General features: G+C 36.4%; 1 protein-coding gene across 1 annotated transcript in view; it reads left to right on the forward strand.

Annotated features, from left to right (window-relative positions):
- Window positions 1-18,043, forward strand: part of COL25A1 (collagen type XXV alpha 1 chain) — a 469,078-nt gene that overhangs the window by 330,736 nt on the left and 120,299 nt on the right. Inside the window, exons 8-10 of the mRNA XM_025921769.2 lie at window positions 13,298-13,357; window positions 14,935-15,042; window positions 17,614-17,649. Of these exons, the coding sequence (XP_025777554.2) occupies window positions 13,298-13,357; window positions 14,935-15,042; window positions 17,614-17,649 (204 nt within the window). The remainder of the gene's footprint in view (window positions 1-13,297; window positions 13,358-14,934; window positions 15,043-17,613; window positions 17,650-18,043) is intronic.

An 18,043-nucleotide genomic window follows, 5' to 3' on the forward strand; every position in this document is an offset into this window, starting at 1 on the left:
TTTTTTTCACAGTTCCTAAAAAAAATTATCTGAATGGTTTGATAATTATTGTGGCAAATGCTCAGTATTTTGAAAGTCATTTCTTCAAGCTCTACAGTCTAAGAAAGTCATTTCTTCAGATAGATTTAGATTCCAAAAGTTTTCACTTCTAGTCTCTTCACTTTTCTTGGTGTTTTATACTACCAACATGTATGCCAATTTTTAATTGATATATATATATATATATATATATATTCAGTTTGATAGACAATTAGAAGCTAAATAGGAATTGACTGCTATTGTTTTCTTGTATCAACTATTAACATTTTGCTCTATATATTTTATATATATATTTTTTCTGTATGATATATATATAACATTTTCTCTCTCTCTCTCTCTCTCTCTCTCTCTATATATATATATATATATATATTTCTGTTTGATAGAGAATTAGAAGCTAAATAGGAATTGACTGCTATTGTTTTCTTGTATCAACTATTAACATTTTGCTCTATATATTTTATATATATATTTTTTCTGTATGATATATATATAACATTCTCTCTCTCTCTCTCTCTCTCTCTCTCTCTATATATATATATATATATATATATATATATTTCTGTTTGATAGAGAATTAGAAGCTAAATAGGAATTGACTGCTATTGCTTTCTTGTATCACCTATTAACATTTTACTCTATATATTTTATATTTTTTTTTCTGTTTGATATATATATATAACATTTACTCTCTCTCTATATATATATTTTCTGTTTGATAGAGAATTAGAAGCTAAATAGGAATTGACTGCTATTGCTTTCTTGTATCACCTATTAACATTTTACTCTATATATTTTATATATTTTTTTTCTGTTTGATATATATATATAACATTTACTCTCTCTATATATATATATATTTTTTCTGTTTGATAGAGAATTAGAAGCTAAATAGGAATTGACTGCTATTGCTTTCTTGTATCAACTATTAACATTTTACTCTCAGTTGACCAAAGTGGGGGAAAAAAAGGTCTATTCTTTTATTATTCTTCTTTTGATTCTAACTAAAAATCCTCTTCTTGCCCTTAGTATTTTTTTCCCCAAACTCAGTGGGACCTTAGTGCTCCTGACACAAATTTAAATGCTCCATGCCACTTTCCTGTATTAATCCTTTTACTTCTACTTCTTTTTTCCTTTCTTTCCTTACATTTAATTGTGTTCATCATAACAAAGGAAATCATACAAAGGATAGGAGACTGGAAGGGAAATTAAGGGCCTGATAATTCACAAATTGGATAATGATGCCTTGGAAAAGCTGATTCCGGTAGTTCCTTTGAAAATATTTTTTTTTCTTAGTCACTTTTTTTGTGCCATTTTCTAAACATTAAACAATTTCCCCATTTTATAAGTCAAGAAATATGGATAATTGTAGTATTAATGTGCTACGAGGCTTCATCCCAGTCCTAGAAAATGATAAATTATTCTTCTTCACTTTTGCGTTCCATAATTACTAATACCCCTTATCACATAAGGAGAAGGGCTGACGGTGCCTTCTGTGTAAATAAGTAATTTAATTTTAATAATGATATGATAGGCATACATCTTGTAATTTTTTTAGCCACATATGGGAATCATAAAAGTTGTAGCTGATGAAGTGGCGGAACTGGTTACTTATCTGAGTAAACCAGATGCTCCCTGGTTTTTAAAACATAAACTTTGTTCCTTGTGGGTGCTGACATTGGAGACCCATTGAGGGGAAAAAACAAGGCCTATGAAATATGGGTGTATTTTGGAGTCTGGGCTGTTGCTTTCAGATCTTCTAAGACATCAGAGAAATATTTTTCCTTGGTCTTACTTATGTGTGATATCATCACTTCATGTGCTCAAAAACAGAACCCAGTTCTTTCTTCTTTTTTCTTTACTGGCAAATAAGGCAAACATTTCATTTAGTGTTTATTATGTTAAAAGACCATGTTACACTTTGAATTAGGTCTTGTAATCATAGGAAGAAAAATGTTGCTTCTGTTCTATATGCCAAATTTCTTTGATAACTGGACTATTAAGTACATTTAAATAATGAGAGGATTGACACTATCAGAAATTTCAGCTAACAGCTTATTTTGAGCCCTCATTTTCAGTAACTTTCTGAGACAAGTTAGTCTTTACTCTTAACATTTTGGGCTGACTTATTATTATTGAAATATTTGAAATTAGGAGATCTAAAAAGAAATTTGAGGTAAAAAAGGAGTTTGAATATGGTCAGTGTAGATGTTTCTAGTTAATTATATATGCAAATAAATACTACTTTACAAAATTAAATGATAAGTATTATAGTATGTTACAACTTCATATCAAAAGTCTACTGCCTTCCATTAAATAACAATATCATCAACCACAACCAGGAAATTAAAACCAAAAAGTAGAAAGTTTGTATTATGATTGCCAATATCCATATCATTATAAAGTTTAGATTTAATTTCACAGAAGTCAGGAAATTCTATTCCGAGATTCCCAAAGACCCATAACTCTTAATATGGATTACGACCGCTTCTTTCATTAGGAGCTCAAATCATGGGACTCCTCCCAGATGGATCCATCACTGTGGGATGCAGTACTTTCTTTTCAACAAGGAATCACACCTTGTTCTGTTCTTCCTCATAGAGGTCGTGAATAGCAATCACCTTTGGAAGGTTTTATGATTTAAGAACAGTGCTCTGAATTACAACATGTGATGGGGGCACTGAGAACTTGTAACTCTTTCTTTAAATGCTAATACAACAAGATAAAGTTCCTCGAATGGACTAAGTGTATTATCTCTTTTCTGAAGCAAAGCTTTTCGACATTTGTCTTGTTTCCAATTCAACATTCAAAAGCACTAGATCGGAGACCTTTGACTGGTGGTCTATGGGCCAAATCCTCCCTTCCAAATGTATTTTTGTTTGGACTATAATTTTTGTTTTAAGTAAATTTGAATTGGTTATGAACATTTAGTATCTGAAACATTCTTTCAAAAAAATCCTTGGATTTCTTGCTTCCCTCGAAGCACACGAAGATGTAACAGCCCTGTCTGCTTTCCCCTAAGGCAAAATAAGTGGCGTCCTCATTGTTTCCTTTTAGCCCTGACTTGGCTCCTGTGCAGCCAAGCCTGCCCGCTTCCTTTTGTGATAAACTTGTTATTTTATCTATATTATTGGCCTAGTGCTTATAGTCATTTGAGTTTAGTCCATATGCACAAGGGACATCAAATATAAAGATAACTATAGGGCATTCAAACATGTTCTAAATTGCAATCAATATTTTAGCCCAGTATGGAAACCTGCAAATTTCAGGAATGCTTTCAAGCCACAGACTAATTTTATGTAATTGAATAGCCCTTTGGGAAAACACTAAAAATGTAGGATGCAGACCAAAGAGGGACATTAGAGAACAGGACCAATTATAAAGTATCTAGAGTAGGATTAGTGGAGAAAGATATCTAGAGTAGTATTACTCCAAGTAACATTACTCTCTGGTGAATTTGCACAAGTACTCTATTGCCTTTTTTGGTACTAAGGTCATTTTGAAGGGCTCCATTATCTCAGAGGGCTATCAGACATTTGCTATGGGCTCAAATTTATTTATGGAAGATGGTGACCTTCAGAGATAGAGTAGAAAATACAAGGGTAACTCTCCACCCATATAGCTGAGCCCCATGGGACTCTCACCAGCTTTCACAGGCTGGCTTCCAGATATCTACCTCTTTCTTGGGAAGGAGAAGAGAGGCTACCATCCAGGGAGCATACCAAAGGAATTTTAGAGTCAACTCAATCTAATATCATACAAAGGAAGTTTAGCAAATACTATTAACCCAGACACTAGAGTTTTTAGGGAACAACAGGGCACTTTTGATTTTTCTCCCAGAATGAAGAATGCAAAAACCTTGAATTTTTCTCACAGGCTACTGGACAAATAGTTATTTTCCCTTCAGTTTAAGGTACCCTGTCAGCTATTGAATCCTCTGTTTTCTTGGTACTGTCCTTTCCTGATGCATACTGTGCCTCCTTGCTCTGATGTAGCCCTTTCAGAAAATGAACAGAGTATATTCAAGTTGAGTTGAGCCCTTGACCTGCCAACTTCAACTACAAAGCACCCTTGGTTTTATAGAAGCATAGATGCAAAATAATATTGTATTGCACATCATCATGATGCTGTGCCATCCTAGAGGGAAATTTCCTTGAGAATTAAAAGATTAATAGTTTGGGCTCCATAATTCAGAATTTGTATTTCAAATGCAAATTGTATGAAATTCAGATGGGGTGGAATTTAAGCTTGCTTTTGCATTATTTTTTTCTTGTTTTTTTTTTTAATGTTTATTTTTGAGAGAGAAAGAGACAGAGTGTGAGTGGGGGAGGGGCAGAGAGAAAGGGAAACAGAATCTGAAGCAGACTCCAGGCTCTGAGCAAGCTGTCAGCACAGAGCCTGACGCGGCTCGAACTCACAAACTACAAGATCATGACCTGAGCCGAAGTCGGACGCTTAACCAACTGAGCCACCCAGGCTCCCCCAGAATTATATTTTTCAAGTGGAAGTTTTAAGCAAATCATTGTGCAGTGTTTGGTAATCAAATGATGTTCTAAACAAGACCTTTGGAAGGGTTTTTTTGTTTTGTTTTGTTTTGTTTTGTTTTTAATTTCCTGAACAAAAAATTTTCACAGGTCCATTTTTTCTTACAATTACTTGCAAAAAATGTGCTAATTATAATGTACTTATTTATTCATTACAATTGATTAAAATATATATGCTAGATAACAATTGATATGGGTAGTTCTGATTAATATATAAATTGAAATTATAAAAGTAAATTTATCTTTAATTTCTATAAACTGGTTTAAATTATAATATATAATTTAGATTGCCACATGTTTAGACAGGGCATTTGCCAGACAAGCCTATATTAACAAATTTTATTGTTCAAAACTAAATTCATTGCCTTAACTTCAAATCTTACTACTCTTTCTATAACCTTTAATTCTGTTGAAGGGATCTTTGTTATCAACTTTGAAACAAGCTCACAATCCTTCTTTGAAATTCTCAGAGCCAACTGTGTTTCAGGATTTAGTTTTTAGGCATTATAAAGTTAATATTACTCATACATCACATATTGTTTGACACTCTTAGAGAGGCCTGAGGCACCCTGTAATCAAACCATCAATTTCTTCAGCAAAACACATGCATGTTCACACTAAGAAGAAATATTAGTGATAAGTAACCTCACATCTGTTCAAATAAGGTTTTGATACCAGATGAGTTTGCTGCAAACTTAGAAAACCTTTAGTTAAACTTATAAAGAAATGTTATTTTCAGGGACTTTGGATTTTGAAATTGCAGATAAATGATCATGAACTATATTTTGATTTTTAACCTTTTCTTCATAGTTTTGCCAGGATTGTCTTCCTCAAACCTGCATATGCCATGGCACTTTCATTATGTAAATATTTCTGTGGCTTTCCACTACTTCCCCCTTTGAGCTTCTTGGAAGACCTTGCACATCTATACTCTGTCAACCATTCCAGCTCTTCCCTAAAAAAGTATGTGCTTCCCCCCAACCAAACTCAACTTATTTCCCACCTCTTTGCTCACTGGATGTCAGACTGAAATACCTTCTTCCCTAAGCCCAAGTCTATACCCCACCTCAAATACCATTGTCCTTCCTCCCTTCCATCCTTCCTCCCCTGGCTCAAATCCCATCTTTTAGGAGACTTACTCCATTTCCCAACCACAATGTGCTTAAATAGCCTACTGCCTGCCCCTCTAATTACAGCACTAATTTAGCATATTTTCCACTTAAATTGGTATTCTTATGATAGCCTCCATTCTTCACTAGATTTAAACCCCCACAGCTTTTCTCACTGTAATTGGCATGTAGAATGTACTTAAGAGACATTTATTGTAGGAAGGAATGGATATTTAGTTAATCTCTCTCTCATTCTCATCAATCTGACCTCCCACAGGAATCCTATACCCTATAGCCATTACCATTGCTTTTATCTTAACCTTGCCCAAATGGAGAATGGTGCCTAGATCTCAAGGGAATACCTAAAATAGGACCCAATCTTTGTATTCCAAGTGTAGATTCAGTATTTCTTCGGTAAAGGAAAATATATTTTTCTCCTTGGTTTTAGTATTCACCTTGATGATACTATCAGGAAGGGAAGGTATCAGTGCCCTTTGAGAGTAGCCAGGCACCACGGGTCTGTATGCCCCCACATTCTGCAGGTCTCAACTTAAATACCACTTTTTGGGGGCAATCCTGCCTGACTAGCTGACCTTGTTAGGTCATTTTCTTTGTACTCTCATAGTTTTTGTTTTGTTAACAGTCATCCTATTCACTTTTGGGGTGTGATTTTCAATCCAAAAACTCAAGTGAGTAAAAAATATGACTTCATTTTCCATAACAGTTTGATTTCTGAATCTGATGTGATTTCTGAAACTGAATCCTCCATTCTTCTCAGCTGACAAAAAACAAAACATCACTTTTCTTGGCATGTCCACACTTTCCTCCTCCTTTTGGACTGATTCACACTTCTGAGGTCTTATAGTATCAAAAAATTTGGAGTGGAAATTGAGAGGTACCTGGTCTTTGGCCATCAGTTCAAGTTTGCTGCTGAGAGGCAGCGTGGCTTGACTGACCTGCATGGCCCTTCACATGTAGTGTGTTGTTGCTGCATCTATAGGGCATGGGAAAATTTCTGCTACTTCTGTGCCATGGTTAATGCAAGGGAATGTTTTGCAAGGTTGCGCACAGTCTCATGCATCTAGACATGTCATGTGGCTTTTTTGTTTGAGGTGTTGTTGTTTTCTGAAACTGCTGCTGGGAAGCAGGGCTTAGTCTCTCCCTCTGCTCTTGGGGACCACAGACCTATTTCCTCTCTTCCAGTTTGGGGTAGTGTCTTCCTAGATATTTTCAGTTTCTAGAAATGTTGGTAGACAAGTTGTGTTTTCCACCCTGCCTCCTTATACCTCTTCTGAGGCAATAGCAGATGGCCAACTAAGAACCTGACTGAGGGACAAAGGAATTGGAAAAAATATGAGAAAAAGAATATATATATATGTATGTATATATATATATACATACATATATATATATGATCTCCCAGCCACATTTGTAATTGCATATTTAACATCTGCCTTTCTTGGTTATAGTCTAAGTTCCCTGAAGCCTGGGATACGGCTTTCTAATCTCAATGTCCAACTATTGCTTTGTTTCTTGTAGGATCTTATTAAATTCTCCTTGATAAATGAATGAATAAATGGGAATGAAATACAGAGACTATGAAGGATGTATGGAAAGTATAATGGCTAAGGCATAGATGATGGCCAGGGTGTGAGTCTTGGCTCTTCTACTTACAGTAAAGTGGGCAAAACCTCTTCATGCCTCAAATTCCTCATCTGTCAAATAGTTGTTATGGGAATTAAAACAGTTAACATTTATAAAGCTCTTACAATAATACCTAGCACATAGTACATATCATGTGAATGGTGACCACTGTCATCATTACCATTGTCATCATTATTTATTATCTTTATTATGAAGAAACCCTAAAACAGGACTGTTCTCTTGATGTTCTCTTAAAGAGAATAGCTCCAATTCAATGATAGCACAGTTTATATAAATAAAACTGACACAATTTTACTTTGTTTTCTCCCAGACTCTGAAGCTGTTTACCACCGCCACCCCACCCCTATCCTGTGTCTCTGCTTCTCTGATTGCCTCAGGGTAGGGCAAAGCTCCTTCAGGAATCTTACCTTTATTCACGGGGTCTCATCTTCTGTGGCTCTTTCTTAGCCATATATCTTTAGGAAACATTACAACACCCCCCTGGAATCCTTATTAGATTGTACATAACAAATGGAGCCTTTTTCAGTACGTGTGGCATAGGAAGTTTTTCATATACTTTACACTTGCCAGTGTTGGAGGGTATCTGCCATTTTTCTGCTTATTCACGGATCTTTTACAGTACGGTTTACTTAGCATTTTAGTGGCAGTAGTATTTAATGACATTTGCCAATGTAGGGACTGTATTGTTCTCTTTCTCTTCTAAATAATTTTCAAATTCACATGTATCATTTACATATAAAAAGATAATTTTTGGAGTGACTAGGGTTAACACAATAGGATGGAACTTAGAATATCTATTAAAAAGAAAAATTAACTTTTTGAATCAACATCATATTCAGCCCAGAAAGCTAGTTCTTCCCCATAATTAATATTTCTATAAGCCAATCCTTTTCAGTCCGTTAGAAATTCTGATTTTCTCAGGCTCATGGCATTTGACTATTCAAAGGATTCCATTGCTATTTAGCTTCATGTACTTAATTTTTCTATTAAGACAGATTTTACCATCTACTGCAGAATGAAATGATTTAGCAGCAAATTCCTTTCTCTTAATTTCTTTTCTTTGCCTATTTTGTTTTCTAACAGTTCCTGCTGTTAAACTCAAGTTATTCTTTTACCTAAATATTTCTGCATCCTATACAATGTTTTCCCATCTGGTCTTTCTTAGCTAGAAATCATTTTATCAATGTCTCGGAATATTCATCTTTATTTATGCTGCACACATACCTACTGTAATGGTTGTGTTGTTATGCATGATATATTGGGGGCTAACAGAATCATGATACTATTTACATTATGGAGAAACTCAGGGATTTTCATTTCTTAGCATAACACATATTTTTTCTTCCAATATGATTTGCTATTGGGGGTCCACCTTTATAATTAAAATAATAGTTTAATTTTTCCTCTGTACCTCTACAATCTCAGTTATACTCCCCTGTGCATATCAGTGAGCATCCACTGTCAGTGGCATTGCCCATTGTTAGTTTCTAGATTACCTCTACGTGCAACAGTGAGTGGAGGAATTCAGTTCATGTGCATTTATACAACACAACGAATGATGCAGTTTTCATTAATGAGTCATTCTGAGTCATTTGCCTGTGTAGAAATTTGTGAGGTGAGTTAGTGTTTCTCCTACTTTTACAACCACATTTTATTATTTCTCTTTGTGGTTGCCTCTTCCTCTGCTCATCCCTAAAATCGAAGTCTTTCCAAGAGCTGTTTTCTAGGTCTGTTCTCTCTCCAACCTCTCTACATGACTTCAGGCAGCCCTATGACTTGTCATTCTCACTTCTCTCCTGACGATTTTAAATGCATATCTAGCTGCCATGCCTTGGCTGTTCTTAGATGCCTCAAATTCAACAAGTCCCTAACTGAATTCACCATCCATGAACACCTACCTGCCCCAGAAAACCTATTCATTACTAGTGATTCCTCTATCATCCTCCAGCGTTCAGGCTAGACATGTAGGACCACTCACTGCTCCTCCTTCTCCCTTATGTTCTCAGCCAAGCTGCAAGTGCTGCGTATTCCACCTCCTTAATATCACTTGAAACTATGGATTTGTCCCTTCTCTAGTCCTAGGGTATCATCTCTCAACTAGACTATTATAACATTTTCCTAAATGATATCTCTGTCTTTAGTTCTCTTGCTCTACCAACCCTCTTCCCCTCATTCGTGTGGCTTGGGAAGTTTCCCAGAGGTCCTCAAACCTACCATCAGGCACACTTTTATTTACTCTGTGGCCCCTCTCCTTCCCCACCAAAATGGTCATCCCTCCATATGATTACTGCTTGCTGATTTTTTCCTGTTTCCCCACTAGATGTTGACCCCTGTAAGCCTGGGGTCATGCTCACCATTCGATTCCCATGCCTAGGCAGTGAATGCTGCATGGAAGATAGTCAATAAATACTTCTTAAATATTGGTGGTGTTAGTCAACTTCTAATATTCCAACTATAAAAGTAGAAAGAAATTAAAGACATGTAAATTGCATGATGAGAAAGTCTGGAATTAAAAGTCCTGGATTAAATTCTTGGCTCTATAGTTGCCTTATTGAATACTTTTGACCAAACACAAAGTTTTCTCACTATAATGTAATCATATAACACCATTACTGCGTATACAATACACAATAGCATCTTGAATTATGGCTCTGTAAGTAGTTAGAAGCATCTCTTATGTAATATGTATTTGTTCAACATTTCTTTGGGGTAGGCTTGCCTCTTTGCTTCTAGAAGGTAATGAAGGGATATAGACTTTCTCCTAACATGGTGTCAAAACACTGGTCCAAGATAGTAACCTACTTCACAGGATGTCACAGGATTTAGTGTTTAATTAAGCAATTGTTTAGTTGCTTGAGTATGCTCTCAAGAGGAAAATGGGTTGAATATTTTACACTCTTATACATCCAATTTCTTAAAAATTCAAAATATTTGGGAGTGAAAATTGTACACATTATTTTAACATTTTAGCTTATTCCCGGACTCTTTCTCCATGTTTTTCTGGAGAGACAGTTTTTTCCCACACCCACTTGAACCATCTGTGTACCAGGCAAGTTTTCCAAGATGTAAAACCAAGTGAAATATGTCCATTCCATTTATTTAGAAAGGACTATGACTAATGATATCATGGAAAAAAATGGCGTAGTTAATGGAAAAGTGCACTCTGTGTGAATGGCCAGGGAGGACTAACTCTTATGGCCACGTAAAGCCATGACTTACAGATAAGTATTCACCACCAGTACTTTCCAAACTTATCCACCAAAGACCTCCTGTGGGAAGAAGAGGGTTAGTTCAGTATTACCTGTAATGTAGAGGTATCCCCTGTGAGATGAGGTTCTCTACCATGATCAAATGGTAAAAGTTTTAAAAATTTGTGCAAATTTTGCACTCTACCTCATAATATGACATTGCTTTACATAAAAATATTTAAAATTATTTAACATTTGTCAAACTTGACTCTTAAGGAAGATGTGCCATATTTATTATTGCCTTTACATAACCCCTATCCACTGCCTCCACCCCACCCCACCCTGGCATGTACCCTTCAAGCATTACCACAGTTTTGAAGAGCACCAGGTCCTAGGAAATTGCAGCCTAAGCCATGGGATTTTTGTTAGAATTTAAGAGAATTCTTCCACATGTCCCTTTCTACTTTGTTACGTATAAACTTCTGAAATCCTGTTGCCTAGCTCATTAATAAAATCTTTACAATGTAGCTCTAAGCACCTAATCGGTAGCATTTTCTACAGTTAAGATGATTGAGGAATATAAAATCAGCTTCCTCAAATAGAGGTTTTTCTGTTTAGTGAAAAGGATCTATCTGAGATGAGAATTACCTATCCACTTCCCTCTTTAGATCTCGCTAACACTGGAAACCAAACTAAGAAGTTATGAAGCTAATGCTTTTTGTGAGCATTTAGAAAATATGATCAAACAGCAAGCTGGTCATGCTCAGATATGAGTACAAGAAGTGACTTATTTATACATTCAGATTTCAAAACTTTTGTAAGTCCTACCATGTGTGCTGTTAAAGGCTTTTAATTTTAAGTTATTTTTGTTAGATAATCCTGTTCAAAGTGACATTATGATTTATCGCCACTAGTCAAGATTCTGATCCCTCATACACTTCTTGTTTGTATCTGTTTTTGTTCTTTGTTACATAAAGACGAAGTTTATATATAAAATTCTGACTGTGTAATATAGGGCTAATGAGTCACAGATGGAAAGATGCTGGCACATTACCATCTAATAACATTTTAAACTCATATTCCATAGTAAAACAAAAGCAAATTGTACACATCTGTTTTCCAACTTGTAGCATTTCTGAATTTGGGTAGCATCTATGTTTCAAGGGCTTTTACTTAGGGAGAAGAAAAAAGAGGATACAGGTCACCTCAAAATTACCCAGACACTTAATAGCCTTATCAGAAAGGATTTGCTAAAACAGATAAGATGTCCTCTGCTTTTGCTTCCTGAGAAGTCCCAGCTCCAAAGAATGAAAGTCAAAGTCATTAGGGCTGAAGAGATGTCTTCATGCTGCAAACATAATTTTATTGGTTCTTTTAAAAAAAGAAAAGTAGGGGCGCCTGGGTGGCGCAGTCGGTTAAGCGTCCGACATCAGCCAGGTCACGATCTCGCGGTCCGTGGGTTTGAGCCCCGCGTCAGGCTCTGGGCTGATGGCTCAGAGCCTGGAGCCTGTTTCCGATTCTGTGTCTCCCTCTCTTTCTGCCCCTCCCCCGTTCATGCTCTGTCTCTCTCTGTCCCCAAAATAAATAAACGTTGAAAAAAAAAAAAAAGAAAATTATATCCCAAATAAGGCGGAAATAAGGCAGAGGACTATGCCAAGACTCACAAAATTTCAAAAACTAGAAATGTATGGGCCTTTACTAAGGATATCCTCATAATAGATTTGGGCAGAAGAGGGGAAGGGCAGTGAGCAAGACGGAGTGTCTGGGAAGCCTGCAGACACTTGAGTCCATGTAAGCTGTGGTTGCTGTTTATTTTATTTGTACGGTAAACATGTTCTGTGTGGAGAAAAAAATGGAATAAAAGGCTGCAATATCTCATGTCGGAAAAGATACAGAACACAGGCCAAAGTTCTCTCTCAGACCTATCCAATTGATAGCACCTATGAAGACAGGTTAGTACAAGTTAGTGAAGTACAAGTCTCTAAAATATCTCTCCCCTGTTCTCCTTGGTTAAGGAATTCAAAACCACTTTTCTGCTTCAAGGGGTTGTGTGAACTGTCAAGTTCTTTTGGAAAAGTTATATGACAGAAGTGATTACTGCAGAGTGTGACCATAAATCCCTCTGACATGAAATACACATGTTGTAGGAGACAGATTTCTACCCACCATCTCTGCAGGAATTCCTGAAACAGGAAAGATCTGAGAATCATCATATGATTGGAGGGAGAAATTTTGATATGTGGGTGGTAAGACTATCTTTTGTGAGGCAAACTGCATTTATTCTGAGAAATACTTCTGATCAGACTGCAAAATTCTGTTCAGTATTGTCAAAAAAAAAAAAATTAATAGAATTAATACATGTATGTCCTGAGTTGTAAACAGAATGAGTTGTAAACAGAATATCCATGGAGGGAAATTACGGTGTTGCTTTCATAACAGTGTCTGCAGTTATCTCTATATTGTGCTAACATTTTGTATGTAAGATTCTAGAAGTGCTAAGAGTATATACACGGATCCCAGTGTAACTGCCACAAGAGAAGTTACAATGAGTTCTCAATCTGGCCTTTCCATTTAAGGAATGTGTTACCTGGGGGCCTTGTGTGTCTGATTTCCTTTACAGTGTGTCAAACAAGACAAGACTTAGAGCTGGGACAGGGTGGCATTAGATACACGCTTGTTTTGTTTGTCCATCAGTAGAATGTCTGTGTGACGTTTTGTGTCGTGTTGTTTTGGTGCTGTCCCACGTCCATAGGGTCTGCCAGGCTTCCCCACAGTTGCTGCTCTGCACAGTAATCAGATCCTCACCGTCAAGGTTTGTGGTTGGCACCCATGCTGCTCAGTCAGAGCCCGCAATCAGCATAAGAGTGAGCGAGAACAGCTAAATTGGCTTGCCAAGTCCACTTGCTCTTTTCACCATATGCATTGAGTTATTGGATCCTTGGGACCTCGCCTACATCAACGAGGTCAAATATCTATTGAGGAGAATCTTGAACAGAAAGAGAGAAGGATATTGAAGTTGAGCAAGGGTAATGAAGAGAGGCAGACGTGGCTATCTAGGACCGAGCCACACCTTGATGGTTTAATTTGCACGCATGCCAACACTCTGTGATGTTTTTTGGTTAAATGATCAGTTAAATGATCCTAAGTATTATGGACTTAGGGCATTTATAAAATGGCAGTCACGTTCCTGCCACGTTATGCTGGTTGACAAGTCTGACGGAATTTGAACTGGTGCTTGGTCTCTAGACTCTCTGCTCAGAGGGCAGGATGTGGGTGATGGGAGCTTTCCTGCTTCTTTAACATACTACATGAAAGAGGCCTAACAGCCACAGTGGAATGATGGGATCCAAAAGATTCCTCCCTCACTAAAAATCTGTTCTTGCCATCCTATCTTAGGGTTATATTTCCTTCAAGAAGAGCCAGATAGTCTGATGTCAGACACAAGCACCAGTTCTGTTTTGTTTAATGGTCATTATAAGCCTAATGTGAATATCTTTATTTCTTTCTTGGGGCCTTCTGATGTCTATTCTCCAACTCTCTCACCTCTGAACTTCAACCTTTGACCTCACCTGACTGATCAGATGGTGTTTCCTAAAATCAATCATGGGTTTCTCTCTGCTGATCAGCAGCTCATTAAACGCCGCCTCATTAAGGTAGTGCTTATTCTTGCTCAAGTCTGATTTCTTCTTTACATTCAGTGATTACTCCATTTACTGTTGCTTTACCATTCATCTCTCATGGGTGGGGGTGGGGTGGGGGTATTTATTTGGAAATATCCTAGAACAAAATTATGTCTCATGAGCTGCATTTGTTTGAAATGTATATGAAAGTACCAAAGTAAAAATGTATAGAATGCCTAATTTTTTCTTAATTAAAAAAAAAAAAAAAGCTTAAGTTATATCCAGTAATAGATCCAGTTTCCAAGCTCTCTGGCTTTGGTAATTTGTAAATTATTATACAGTTTGACAAGAGCCTGTATGTTTAATTTTGTAGGTTATGAAAGAGCAAACACATTTGTCCAGCTACAAATGCAGTCATTTTATTAAACAAGGTGAATATAACTGATGCAGCATTGTCACGAATTAAGTTATGCAGAACTTTTCTAACAGCTCTGAATATCATGATAACATACACACTATTTCCAAGAGCTGTGAGTGCTGGTTCCTGAGCTGCTTTGATTTTAATAGCATCTACTCAGCTCACCCAGCATGAATATTTATTTGCTCCCTGCTGGCAGGCAAATTGCCTATGGGCTTCATGTTTCTGATTGTTCTGGTTCTTTTCATAGTGTAAATGTGGATTAGATAATACAAATTTAAAGTGTTGAAAAGAAGACCTGGATCTTTATCTTTCATGGTCACTGTTGGTCTGTTTGCTTCTCCATTGTAGGGTGACCAAGGGCAGGCTGGGCCTCCAGGACCTCCAGGCCCTCCCGGCCCAAGAGGGCCTCCTGGGGACACAGGGAAAGATGGCCCTCGTGGAATGCCAGGAGTGCCTGTGAGTTGCATTTTGGATCCATTCGTTTTAAGGGTCAGCACTGGGATGGAATGGGAAAAGGAGGGGCCATGGGAGTAGGGGGTTGCAGGAAGTGGGGTGATAGGAAAGTCCCCAAGCAGAGAGGGTGCTGCCAGCAGGATTCTTCTTTACCACTCAATCCACGGGGAACCCACATGAACCACAGAGAGACCTGGAGATGGAAACTAAACTGGCTTTCGGGTAAGCCTCAACAAGTCCATGATTCCTGATCTCACTTGTGTCCTGACTACCTTAGAACACATGAATGTCTTTGGCTTACGTGGGAGAATAGCTTGAAAATATAGGTGAGAGATCGGGAATTCTCCAAAGGATCAGTGATAGAGAAAATAAAGTCCCATATGATTTATGGAAGGCAAAGGAGGTAAATCTTTTTAATGTTTACTGCCTTGTAAATCACTGACCAAAAAAAAAAAAAGGAAGAAAGAAAAGAAAAAATGTTAATAAAACAGTAATATTAATGGTTAAAACATCAATAGGCATGGTTTGCATATCATTTGTCCTTATTAATAGAAATGATTTAAAAACAATCTCAATACTTAGACCTAAGTACTTAGTTACTAAGATTGATTAAGTGTCAATAATACAGTAGTATAGGACACTACATAAATGGTTTGATTCAGTAGAGATAACCCAATAGTTTAAAGAAATATATGGCAAGGTTAAACATTTTTACATTTATATTATGGCTTCAGGACTTGAATTTCAAATTTATTGCTGAACTAATTAATCTATTTATCTATTGCTTTGACTTAAATTATTTTCCTGAGTGTTTTCATAGTACAAATCATGAAAACATTTATCCACAACGTAGAAAGTTTTTAAAACTGAAGACAACCAAAAAGAAAAAAAATCAGCCATGGCAATTAATGTTTTGGTGTATTTTATTTTTATATTCATATGTTTATGTATTTTTTTAATAAGTGGTTCTCTTTGTAAGAATATAGAGTACTTTATGACTTTTCTGAGACAGCTTTCTTGAAAGCCCTGTTTCCCTCTCTGAACATGGCTGTAAATTTGTCATATGAAATGTAGGATTGACTCCCAACCTATTATTTCCTGGTCTTTAGGACGGCTTTCACCGAACCATCAAAGGTAGTGATTCCATCCTGAAATTGTCTTCACAGTTCTCACCCTTTTTTGGAATGATATCCCAAAAGATAGAGAAAGCACACCTCTAGGGATAGTTAAAGCTCCCCAAAGAATTGCTGGTTGCTGACAAAGATACCTTGAGTGTTTCTTCCACTAAGAAGAGTAGTTGAAATCATTTTGATGGTACAAAATTAGATCATTGGATCTTGTATATTCCTCAAGGTATAGATTACTTTTAAGAAATAAGATAAAGGTAAGGTATGACAAACTGTAAATAATTGAAAAACTATGTCATCCTTTAAATGAACATAATTCATTCATCTGAGTAAGAAATAAGAGCTTTTTACACAAAGGTATGAGCAAGGTTTTTAATTCCACAAAGGTGAATTGAACTGGATGTATAGTCTCAGAGTTAATTTTTATATACGATGATAACCACTAGAAAAAGGTTTTACGCGGGCGCCTGGGTGGCGCAGTCGGTTAAGCGTCCGACTTCAGCCAGGTCACGACCTCGCGGTCCGGGAGTTCGAGCCCCGCGTCAGGCTCTGTGTTGATGGCTCAGAGCCTGGAGCCTGTTTCCGATTCTGTGTCTCCCTCTCTCTCTGCCCCTCCCCCGTTCATGCTCTGTCTCTCTCTGTCCCAAAAATAAATAAACGTTCAAAAAAAGAAAATTTAAAAAAAAAGGTTTTACGAAAACAAACTGAAAGTACTCATTTTTAAAGTCCAACAACTTTTATATATATTGGATATGACAAGACTGGTTTTTCCAAAAAATATCTGTTGCCAATGACTATCAATATAATAATATGACAATAAAACATAATAAGGAATTTGGTAGGAATCTGAGTATTAGAAAACTATGATAGTGGTATGATATAGCACAAATTCTATGTATTTTAACATATGCTATTAATTTTAATAAAACATATCACTTCAGCCATCATTAATCCAGGAAAACAAATTCAAAATCAATCTCTGCACATTTTATTATTTAATGTACTAAGAGCAATTATCTCTCTATCCTATATATGGAAGTTCTGAGTTCTCATAAAGAGGCCAGATCATCATCTTTATGTCATCATGAACAGAACATAATAAATGTTACTGGAATTACAATTAAATATTTTTCTAGGACCCTTTATTGACTTACAGTATAACCATTCCTACTAGTTTTATTTAGAATACGTTCTTGGCATAATTCTTAAATCTCTGCTGTAATCTAGACTCACTTTATTAAATCCTAAAATGTTTATAAAATGAATTTGAAGGAAGAACACTGGCTTTCTTTTCATTGCATTGTGTTTGCATTCCTCTATGTAGCCTGCAAAGTATATTTGACATTCATGCGTCCCTGTGGGTATTGTGAAAAAGAAAAAAAAAACGATTAAAATGGCTTTTTAATGTTTATAGCATTAATAAATATTATCACTGTTCTTTTTTAAGGGTGAATCAGGGAAACCAGGAGAACAAGGCTTGATGGCAAGTATCTTAATTTATTTTTCTATACTAAAAATAATGGAAGTCCAAATTATTCAAAAGTGTGGTCAAGATTATATGTAACAAATGTTATCATCATATGACTTATAAGGAAAAGAGTGAAAATTAGTAAAAATGGAAAAAGAATGTGGCCTGTCTTTTATGAAGATCACAAAGCAGCACATCCACAGAACTGACCGAGAGGAAAAAGTAGGAGATTCCAGGTGGGAGGAACGACAGCAAGGAAGGTCAAAGGACAGAATATGCTTTGTTCAGCCGCTATAAAGGAAGATTAAGTTCAGGGATATGCCTATTAGCTTAAATAGGAATGAATTTTCAAAGGGTTCAGGTGTTGCTAATCATGAATTTGTATAGTGAAACTTCCACAGGGATTCAA

Source organism: Puma concolor, chromosome B1 (assembly GCF_028749965.1).
Source record: "Puma concolor isolate L17-30 chromosome B1, mPumCon1.1.hap2, whole genome shotgun sequence".
Lineage (NCBI taxonomy): Eukaryota > Metazoa > Chordata > Mammalia > Carnivora > Felidae > Puma > Puma concolor.